This window comes from Perna viridis, chromosome 13 (assembly GCF_037379345.1).
Source record: "Perna viridis isolate PV_CMFRI_1.1 ecotype Kerala chromosome 13, ASM3737934v1, whole genome shotgun sequence".
Classification (NCBI taxonomy): Eukaryota; Metazoa; Mollusca; class Bivalvia; order Mytilida; family Mytilidae; genus Perna; species Perna viridis.
Window position 1 is genome coordinate 15,436,794 of NC_142457.1, and position 12,179 is coordinate 15,448,972.

Below are 12,179 nucleotides of genomic sequence, written 5' to 3' on the forward strand. Positions count from 1 at the left end.
CTGGTGTAAAAAAAATTGATAATTCAAACTATGAATAAATTCTGTAATTTCAGTCTTGGACTTCCTCCCACCAAAACATCAAAACATGAATATCGATCTGCCTTTCACAAAATTTAAAGATAATTTTGAAAATAGCAATGAAATTATGAAGAAAATCTACATTATAGAATAATCAACTGGTTATTGTGAATAACCAAAATACAATTATATTTTCATAGAAAAAGTCCCACTCTATCCGTTCTTTGACACTGGTAATCATATCTACGTTATTCACTCTTTACAATTAATAACCCTATTGATTTTCATCACTCTTAATAGCAAAAGAAAACTAAGCAGATTTGGCGTGTGGCATCTTCTTGTTGATAATCTCGCTGGATGATCCTTTTGTGCATTGCTGGGTATATCATTTTGCTTATGTGTAAATTTTGTGGTCAAATGTCTATAGAAACTTTGCATTCTACTACATTTCCAACAGCAAGATCATAAAAATACTGTTCTTTCATTTCCTATTAGATATATTAAAAATAAGCTTCTGTAAACTATTACAATACTATCTCAAACGGGAAATAGAGAACTGATAAATATTTGGCTTCCACGACTTCATTGAATCTTAGATTATTACAACTCATACAAAATGAAAAAAACCTCTTTTTCATATTTTTTGTCAATACAATCCTGTATGATCAGGATGATAGAAGAAACAATATTAAGTAATGAAACCTCTTTGTCTGACCTTGAAATCTATACATAATTTAATCAGCGAAAAGTTCAGTTGCCTTTTTATACATTTTTTTTTCATATTTTCTTTCAATTTTACATCTTTCACTGCAAAGTTGAAGAACAGATGTGACAGTATATCTTTAGAGCATTCACATCAATGAAACTGACTGCATGTTCACCTTTCACCACTTGCAACACAATACAATGAAACACTGTTATTCTTCAACTGTCATCAAAACCAGTGACTTTGCTATTTTTTAAAGCTATAAAGCTATATATGTAAGGGGTTAATTAAGCACTGGTGCTAAGGCCCAACAAAATGATAGTATTATCTCCTACAAGCACCAAGAAAAATACTGAGTAGGTTGGTAGGAGAGGTTAACATATTATTTTTTTTGCCTATATGAAAAGAAGAAAAAATCATATAATTCAGGTCCAATATTTCGTTAATTAATATTTATTTAAACCACAATTATTGTGAATCTCAAAAAAAAAAAAAGAAAAAAGAAAGAAAGAAAAAAGAATTCAAAATACAACCAAAACACTATACACTTGCACATAACATGATGGAGAGTTGTGACCACACCAAAGTACTTTAACCCTGCCATATTTTTTGCACCTGTCCCCAAGTAAGGACATTCTTGCCTCTGTATGTATTGATTTGTTTTTACTTTTAGTTTACTTTTATATTGCTGGAGTATAAAGGAGCAAATATTTCACTGTACCTATGTATATTATTGTTTTGAGGCCAGCGGCAGCCTGCCCTGTGGTGTGAGGGTTTCCTCCTTGTTCACTCACTTACTCACAGAAGACCCACTTGAGGCCTTGAGCTTATATCTTTCACCTCAGTGAGGTTGTTATCTCTTTGACATATCCACCATATCCGTTCTCATTATATAATAAATGCAACAACTATCATATTTGTATAACATATTCTATGTCTCAGTTGAAAATTAATTAAGCGAGATACACTGTCAAAAAATCGAATACAGAGATCCATGAACAAATGACTTTAGACCTACCCTGACCAATATTTGACCCATAATTATCCTATTTTTACTTGAACCAAACATGACCAAAATATTGATCAGAGGAAAAATCATCAAATAGGTCAGCTGTCATGCCGTCAGTTCAATAACATCAATGCCTGACTAGGACACAAGTTACAACTAACTTTTCAAACTACAGTCAAACCTGTAAAAGCAATCACTGTATTCAGCAATAACCTGTCTTAAAAGACTATGTCTATGATTTAAATATGTCTATATCAAATTAACCCGCTAATAAAGACCACCTGCCTTACAATGTATGTGACCAAGAATTTCCTCTCCTTTGGGAGAACACTTAACTTGAGACAAGTTTTACTGTACATACATTTTAGTTGAAAAAATTTCTTCTATTGTACAAATACTATTAGGTAATTCTGGCTTCTATTGTACAAATGCTATTAGGTAATTCTGGCAAAGACTTTGATCTTTAACATACAGGCAAACCTGCCTACAATGAACTTCCAAGGGAGAGCAAAATCTTGGCCACATAAGACAGGTGGTCTTTATATACAGGTTAAATTTACATAAAATGCACTACATCAAGATACTTTAAACATAGTCTTTTATAACATGTTATTGCTTCAAATAGGAGTAAGTTGAGACAGGTTTAACTGTAGTAGATTTGTGAGGTACACTGCCACTGAAGAATATGCTAGGGGAATGGCCTCTATTGTGACTTCCTGCTTTCTTTCAAAAAAGTCACACAATAATCCTTTATACCATGTAAACATGTTGACAATTTGAGCGTATCTTGTTTATTTCATTGTATTATGCAAATGTTGTGTAAAAATAACATAATCCCTTTCTTATGCCTGAAAAAAAAGAGACACATGTCTTCATATACCAGGTTAAACCACCCCCACCATCATGTAAACCAGCATTAAACATGGACCAAATACTCAAAGTCAATATGTTATAGTAGCATTATGAAGTATATGAACTATTCATAAACCATTACAAAGAATTTTTCATAGCAGTTCTCAAATCATACATAGACAGAGGCATTTACCCGAGGACTACTATGAGTCAAGGAATGATATTGGATCAGATATGTAAAATACTGTCACAACCCCTCTATCATATATTTTCATCAGAGGCTTTACTATGAAAATTAGGTCCTCAATTAAGCCAAAGAGTGATACACCTCCTAAAACTCCTCACATTCTCATTTCAGTGGCAGATCCAGAGTTTTAGATAAGAGGGGGGGAAGGGGCAAAAAAAAAAATTCTTGACAGGATCACGAATTGAGTGTTTTTCATGATTTAACACACACAATTTTTCAACAATTTTTTTTCTAAGGTGGCCCGGCTCACTCCCCAACCCCCATCTTGAATCCACCACTGCATTTTTTAGTTTCTCATGGGAACCATGTGGGTGTACTGTGCCAAACACGTTCAAGCTCCTTGACAGACATGAATACATTTGTACACTGTTTACCCTTTTTAGTTTTTATATTCACACAACGTGTGTAGAATTCAGATTATTTACATTCATTTGAAATTCAAAATGTCCCCTGCACAAAAAGAAAGTTGGAGTGCAAAAATCCCATGAATCCTATAAAACTTGTTGAATCAAGCCAAATAGTGACTCAATAAGATCAACTACATTTGGTGCCTAACAGTAGTAACAACATTTGAACAAAATCTGTACAGCAGTTTCCATGGAGTTGCTTCCACAAAAGTCTTCTGAAGTATAGCATGTACAAATTCAACAAAGTCCCATTACTTCTGTAAAATAATGGCCACCCAATATGATCAACCACATTATTGTTACCAATAATTATGCAAAATTTGAACAAAATCTGTTAAGTGTTTTCCAAGGAGTTGCATCCAAAAAGTCCCAAAAATATAAATACTCTTGAATTAAGTACTGTACATCTCTTAAATCTATAGTAAAGAACCACTTACATGCATCACACACGGTTTGTATCATTTGTGCAGACTGCGTGTGTACATTGTACCCATTTATGTGAATAGGATTCTAAATGATAAAATTTTTTAAAGGTGTGTATTGGTATCAAGTAAAATTACGGTCATAGAATATATTTTTTAATATTCCAAAGATTTATCAGGCATATTTGAGTTGTTGTAACATCAGGTACTCAACATGGGTTCAAATTTACAGAGGTCTATGGTCCAAGATCCTCAATTTCTGACCAAGGACCTTTGACCTGAATACGCTCAGCATAAACCACAGTGAAATTTGAAAATATCTAGTTGAGTAGATCTTCAATCAGGGGTTGAAATAAGGACTCAACTAGTAACCCAATGTAAGCAAATTTCATGATGGGCAAATCAAAGTCATATAAGGCAAAAATATGCCTGCTTGCCCGCCTATTTTGGATATTTTTTTTGTTCAACATATGATAGGGTCGAGAAAACATCACTACAGGCAAGTTCAACTTGGGCAAAATTTGCCCACTTAACCAGTTAGACAAATTTTCTTATTTCAACCCCTTTTCAATAATCATTTGGAAACCAAAAGCATGGCACACAAATGAAACAAATGTACCAATGTGCTAATGTAAAAATTGATTTTTAAAAAATGGATAAAATTGAAAAAAAAAATGTCAATGAATAAATCATGATTTCAAAACAACAACAAACTGATACAAACCCAAAATTAATATGCAGCAAGCTACAGTAAAAAATATCAAAAAATATTTAAGTAGCTGTCTTTGTAAGAATCATGCAAAATCTGAAAAATGTGATACACCCCAAAAAAGGCTACACATTTTTATTTTTGTAATTAGATTGTATATTATGAAATGAGTAATTATTCATTCCGATCTGTCTGCTCTTAGGAGATAATCAACATTGAAAATCCAGTAGATTCTATTGTATTTGAGTGTCATTTACCGAGCTATCGCCCATAATTTTGAAATCTACAGTGCATCCTATATAATTTATTTAACTCCTATGAGCACAGGTTATATGAAAAACCAAATATCAATTTCTGTTTACTAAAGCATTTTAAACAAAATATCAAAAATAAAAATATGTAGGCTTTCCAACCATGTATCACATTTTGCATGATTTTTAGCTGTAGTGCTACTTAAAAACAAATGATCTAAAAATTTCTTTAGTAAAAACGCTCACTCTTTTACACACTATGCTACATTGTTATGACAAATTTGAACAGATTCCATTGATTAGTTTTTGATGTTTTTTAATAAAGCAATGATCTCCCTACAGCAATATTTCAACCTCCTCTTATGATACATTGTAACTCTGCCCCCAACTACTCTACTGTGCTATTTTTATCCCCTCCCCATGATATAAATACCGCTTACCAGGGATGTCAACAGAAGCCATCATCTGGCAAAATTGGCTGGCTACTTGCTCATCTTTTGACGGCTACTTTATTTTCAAACTCTTGTAAAATTTTCATTAGTCTACCTACTATTTTTTACTTTTATTTCCCTGCTATTTAAAATACTACATACATCCCTGTCTTACAGACGGCTGAATTCTACCTGTACCTTCAAACATTGCCATGATATTTTAACCTCCCCTGTTTTCTTCAACTTGCTGTACAGGGTTAATATATCACATTTGGGGAAGTTAAATCATCATAAGGAAGTCAATTTTAGCCATATGATATTTTTAAACCAAGGATCAATGTTTCATTAACCATATGATATTTATAAACCAAGGATCAATGTTTCATTAACCATATCATATTAATAAACCAAGGATCAATGTTTTATTAACCATATGATATTTATAAACCAAGGATCAATGTTTCATTAACCATCCACATGATATTTTTAAACCAAGGATCAATGTTAACATGGTAGTGGTTTTGAATTAGTTCTATTTACCTATAAATCAATAGACAACATAAACAAATGAGGCAAATACCTAGCCTCTAACGATGCAAAGAAGCGGGATAAAAAACTTCACCCGTTTCTGACCCCAGTATGTCCCTTTACTCCTAGACAGTTTAAATCTAAACCCCAAAAATCAATTTGAGTATGACCTTAGTGGTATAGAAAATTGGAACAATATATATCATTATCATCCACAGGCTTTTACTAGAGTTATATAGTTAAGCACTATAACACATTTGTTTTAACCCCCTTGTGGCCCTTAAGCAGTCTAATTGCAGAAAAAGGTTTGGGCAATATTCCCCAAAATCAATACCAACTTTCCTGTGGTGGTTTTAAACCTTGATATAAATTTTTATACAGATTAAACAACTAAAACTTAATTTATTGCACAAAATCCAAATGTCTACATACACAAGGAGCACCACAGGTGACAATGAGGATGACAGCACCATACTATTCAACCCCCATATTTTTTTCATCATATAAAAACTGTCAAATTACACACAAGTGATAATTGGCTATAACAAGAGATGGATGAATTAAAATGAGTTGCTAAAGTTGTTCCTACCTATTGATTTTTCAGAGTGAAGAGTATTTAGTGTCCGTAAGTCTGTAGTTTTCATCAGTAACTTGGCAAACAGTGTGTTATCATCTTTATGGTTAGTGTTAATGACAGTCTGAAGACTTTCTGTTAACTTGTTCTGAAGTTTCTCTATCTGTTCAACATTACGTAGCCCTGGTCGGTCTGAAAAATATTAACACTTCCACATTTCATCAACTTTCATAAAATTTCAGGTAACTAAATGATGAGCTAACAGATTGATGGATTGACAAATTAATGGACTGACACACTAATTGACTAACACATGGATGGGTTGACAGACGAATGGACTGACACACCTATTGACTAACATTTGGATGGATTGACAGAATAATGGACTGACACACCAATTAACTAACAGACCAATGGACTGAAACATCAAATGACTGACAGACAAATGAAAAGGCATACATGTGCCAACAGACTACTAGTAATATATTGGTAGAGGGAGAAACAAACAAAACTTATCACTAAAATTCCTTTCACCCTGACTAGCAACAGATCAAAGACATTTGTTTGGCTGTGACATGTTTTTATCATTTTGTTCATTCTTTCAGGAATTATACAGCAATATTGGAAAAAAAGGAAGAAACAAATTCATATTGGCCATTATATTTTCTGTTGATTTGCTTTTAAGACAGATATACCATATAGTCTGCAATTTTCATGGTGTGCTAAAAATGAAAAAAATATTTTTCGCCAGTTATGGGCTCTGGGCTATGTACCATTTATACTTCGCCAAAATTAGAAAAGCTGAATGTTTTAGTACACCTTTTTGCTTAAAATTGCAAAATTTTACACCCAACATATGGTATCTTAAACTCAAAACTCACCTGGAGATAATAAAACTATTGCTGAGAAAAGAGCAATTTCTTCTTCCATCAAATTCAATGCATTGAATCTTTCTGCAAAGTCAAACATTGAGTCCAACAAAAAGCCAGCTGAATTTGTTGTCTGAAAATAAAACATCATTTTAATTAATACGAATAAAAATATGAGAAATATAACTACCAATGAAACATTTAGCAGAAACATCCAATTCTATTTGCTGTATTTTTTTTACCCTGCAATTAACTTTCATTTCCACGAGTTCCTGTAAATGTTTTAAATATATAACCCATAAAAAAACTTCTGGCTGCAATATGAATCACCTTGTTTTATGTCTGTCTGTCAATGGCTCTTGTAAGAGCAATTCTCTTTGAAGGAAATGAATAAAACCCTATGAACATGCATGAATTTTAGAATCATCCAATACTTACAAAGATGTACATAAAGTAAGATAGTTTTTGACAAATGCTTGCAAATGAATTTACATAATGCCAGTAGGGTGTATTATTTAGTTAGCTTAATTCTAGTTAGCCGTGACGGTACTACACCATTGGTCAACACAAACATGACAAGCACTATGTAAATACTGAATTAGTTTAGAGTTACAGATAACATCTGTTTAATGTATGGATGTTTTGCTATCCTAAAGGCCAATGAATGTGTAAAATAACATCTGTTGTCCTGACCTATAGGCCGAGGGCAAAAGTTTAGTTAAAGGGTTAAAATAACATCTGTTGTCCTAACCTGAAGGCTTCGGGCAACATTTTAGCTAAAGGGTTAAAAGAAAACCATATCATTTCCTAACATGAAGGCTTCGGGCAATAGTATAGTTAAAGAGGTTAAAATAACATATGTTGTCCTAACCTGAAGGCCAAGGGTAACAGTTAGTTAAAGGGGTAAAATAATATCAGTTGTCCTAACCTGAAGGCTGAGGGCAATAATTTAGTTCAACGGTTAAATAACATCTGTTGTCCTGACCTGTAAGCTGAGGGTAAGTTTTGTTAAAGGGTAAAAATAACATCTTTTGTCCTAACCTGAAAGCCAAAGGCAACAGTTAGGATAAATGCATAAAATAACAACTGTTTTTCTTAAGGTAACAGTGCAGTCAGAGAAGTAAAACATTGACAATTGGTCCATTCTGAATGTCAGTGGCAATGTTTCACAGATTTTCTTATGTCTTTAATTCTTAAAATGTTACGAACAATGATGAATACTATCCCACACAGAGTACTATATTGCACTCACAAGCTCTAGCAATATAGTATCTGATCAGGTTAATATTTACCATTCTAATATGACATGTTTCAAAGCCGTATAGACCACAGCCATGGTAAAACAAAGTAATAACACATGACCAACATTTTGTTCAACGCGTAAGCTGCATCTATTAAAAAATATGATGAAGCTAGTTCTGATAGAATTGAAATAAATCACGGGAACACCATTTTATTGTCTTTTACCATGGGTAGGCTGTTTATGTTGTAATTTAACCCCTCACTATCCCTCGGGGTAAAACAATGGGACATTAAAGGCCAGTCCGTGGTAAAAAAAAAAAGATAAAATTATGTTTTCGTGATTTATTTCTTAAATATTAATGCAATCTTATAAGATTACACTTAAAATTCATTTAAAAAATTAGATAACGGAACAATGTTTGTCAGGACAGACTGACAGACAATGGGGAGAGCCAGAGAGCAATTTGTCCATGTAACCATAAGTCAATCAATGCAAGGACTTTTAACTACGTATTCCAAACATTGTAAACTCACATCAGAAGGAGGTCTTTTGAAAAGCTTTCCACATGTAAACATCATTGTACCATTTTCTGTGTCAAACAAGCAGGCATTCCTCACAAGTAAGACTTCAAATGTCGCTGCCTGAAAGAAAACAATTGTCAAGAATGTACACTACAGAACTGGTCGACTATGCTATTTCAACTTGTCCATGGGGGAAGTACCAATAGAAAACATTATGGGATAATAAATTAAAAAATATCAGATGTTAAGTTAAAAGTACTGTTAATCAAAAATATATAGAATCAAGTCACAAATGAAAATAAACATCCAACAATGTCTGCTTTCTGAATTTAAAAAAAAAATCCTTTAAGAAATCCTAGTTTCCCACTTATTAAAGTGAAATGATAATAAATATTTAATAATTAACTTTCCCTTATAATCTTTTTACTTGCCCAATATGACCTGAAATGAAATATGCAGTACACTGATTGTACATAAGCCTGTGCATAGACTTATAATAGAAATGCACTCACCTTCAAAAGAGTAACTTGGTCGTCCTGATTTAGGAGAGTAAAACCTGGTACAGACTTGGCAAAGTTTACAACAGATATAATGGCTGGAGTATAAAAGTCATAGAAGTCTTCCCATTCTGGACTGTTATCATTTGGGTCTCGGGCAAGGGCAGCATTCAGTGGGCAAGCCTGAAAAATTAAAGAACCTTAGTGAGCACACTCACATACCCCATGTGTCCCCATGTTGGATACTTAAGTAAATTTGTTTGTAAGAGAAAAACATGTAGAAGAACCCAATAAAAAAGGAATAAGAGTGTTTTTTTAGGCTTCAGACCTTTTTCTTCTAACTAAATTCTGTTACTCAGTATGGTAGTTTCTAACTCCAGACTGTGATTTCTTTGAGTGATAGTTAATCCTAAGTAAATATCATCGTAGGGGAACAAAACGTACACTTGTCCTGTAACTTATCATGTTGAATTTCTGTACTAAAAATCACATCAATATCTGCAAGCGTTTAGAAAAAAAAGTCTGGAAAACATTTTTTCTGTTAATTTTGCTAAGTTCAAGGCCCGTAATTTCGGTAAAAATCATCAGAGAGGAATGAAATGTAAACTTGACCTTAACATATCATGGTGAACTTATATACCAAAAATCATGTCAATATCTGCAAGCATTTAGAAAAAAAGTCCGGAAAACTGATGATGGACAGACGGATGGATGGATGGGTCAAAAACATTATACCCTTCACAACTTCATTGTGTGGGGTATAATTAAATGATACCAGCTGACGACTATGTGGATGGTCCAGTTCAATAGCTATTATCATTTTTACACCTTATGTGGCAGAACTAAAGCAAAAAAATATAGGAAAAAACTATGGGTATAGCATTCTAGCCCCATGACTCTTTTATTCAAATAGCAGTCTCTGATAAGTTACAAAAGACAGTACTGGACATATGACTAATGAAGTGGCATGATTTACTGGTCTAAGCACAATTTTACTGGACCTTTGCCCTCTAAAGGTCCAATTTGGGAAATGATACCAGGCTTCAGTCTCTGTGGAAGTGAAATACATGTATGTATGGTCTAAATTCAGTAATTTCAGTTTTGATTGGCCAGTCGATATATATTGCAGACTAGTAACTCTAAAAGTAAAGGATAACTTGATCTTGTTTTCTCTCTTCCGCAGTATAATTAAATTTGTTTCTATACCTGGGACGTATGTTTCAACAGGAGTAACTGGTAGAATCCCTATGCTATTACATGTATAAACTTTGACATTATGACCTCATGTAATCTTTGACCTATTACCCTAAAAATCAATAATGATCCAAAGGTCTAAGTATACCAAATTTGCTCAGGAAACCATTTATGGTTTATGTATAGATATATAGTGCACTGTAACTGTCTACCTCCATTCTAAAATAGGATTGCGTACAGGGATCTTTAAGGGAAATTTCATGTTTATTACTACTCATATTTTCAACCACTACATAAAGTTGCTTCATAGTAATTTTACTTCCTGTGGCTGATATTTCATGCATTTGGGTAAAAGAGTGTTGGACAGATCAAACAGACTCTGCACTGTACTAGTTTGACATGCTGAGCAGGACTTTAATTGTGCAAACTTAAACAAGTAACAGCCAGCAGGAAGGCAAGTCACACCACACTATTCTGACGTCGAAAATCAAAAAGCTGTCCCTTTATCTCATAAGATGGGTGCATTGTGCTGAGACAGTGACTACTAATTTTGAAACTGAAGGAGTGATTTGACCTTTGATCAAACCAATGTCATCCCACTAAAGAAACAAGCATGTTACTAAAAAGCTATCAGTTCCTTACTAGCATAGAAAAGGTACTTCAGGCCATAAGAAAGAATTTCCTAGATAATCATCCAACTTTTTTGAAAAAAATGGAGGGGGGGGGGGGACAAATTTTTATTTTTTACTTATAGTAAAGTAACTGAAACTTGTGCTGAAAAACAGGCGCTGTTGTTTCATCATCTATATGTTCTTGGTGATCAATTTTACCAGCACATATGTATCGAAAAAGCTCTATCAATGTGCATGTGTCTCTACTGCTACATCTGTACCAGTTCTGATCTATCTGGAACCCATTTTTCAAAGAAATAGTAGCAAAAAAACTAAGACTTACAAACTGGAAGTTACTAAATGACAATAATTATAAATCAGGTCTAGACAAGACACAAAATATATTCCAGAAATTTGAGTTGGGCATTATTTTTCAAAAATCATTTCGAAAATAAAAAAAATTAGGGTGGGTGTGATGAAAATTGGTTCCTGTGGAGATGAAAATCTAGGAATTTTATGGCCTCATCTTTATCACTGTACTTTTAAATTATCACCCTACATTAAACTGAACTACATATTGTACTCATAAATCTGCATAGTTTTATTCACAATGCTATGCACATAAATTCTTTTAATTAATTCATACTGAGTTTGATGTCGTAAAAGAAAATATGGATTAGACAGTGTCAGAAATAGACAATTGTAATATACAATATTGATGTTAATAAAACAAATGTGTTAACCATCAAATATTCATAATAGGTGTCACAAACTGTGGTGTTTTAAACATCAATCGTTTTGTTTACAAATAATGGAACATGTTTAATCAATAGTCAATCGTCAGAATTCAATTATCTTGTCTCTTACCTATTAATTAAACACTGAACTCAGAATAACCTGAAAACCTGTGTTACACTTCATTCAGCATGAATTTTGATTTCATACTTTCTAGACAGGAACAATTTTTTTTCCAAACATAAATTTCTGACAGTATGCAATTTCCATGTTTGAACAGAACATCCCACAAATGCAAGCAAGCTACTAAGAAAATAGATTGGACAGACAGACAGACAGACAGAGTGAAACCTAT

The 12,179-nt window shown here is 33.2% G+C and overlaps 1 protein-coding gene across 1 annotated transcript in view; it reads right to left on the reverse strand.

The window, feature by feature from the left end:
- The window catches only part of LOC148599723 (uncharacterized), a 52,608-nt gene that overhangs the window by 8,546 nt on the left and 31,883 nt on the right, over positions 1 to 12,179 (reverse strand). Inside the window, exons 7-10 of the mRNA XM_088559446.1 lie at positions 9,300 to 9,467; positions 8,800 to 8,907; positions 7,036 to 7,156; positions 6,170 to 6,346 (exon numbers count right to left, since the gene is read on the reverse strand). Of these exons, the coding sequence (XP_088415572.1) occupies positions 6,170 to 6,346; positions 7,036 to 7,156; positions 8,800 to 8,907; positions 9,300 to 9,467 (574 nt within the window). The remainder of the gene's footprint in view (positions 1 to 6,169; positions 6,347 to 7,035; positions 7,157 to 8,799; positions 8,908 to 9,299; positions 9,468 to 12,179) is intronic.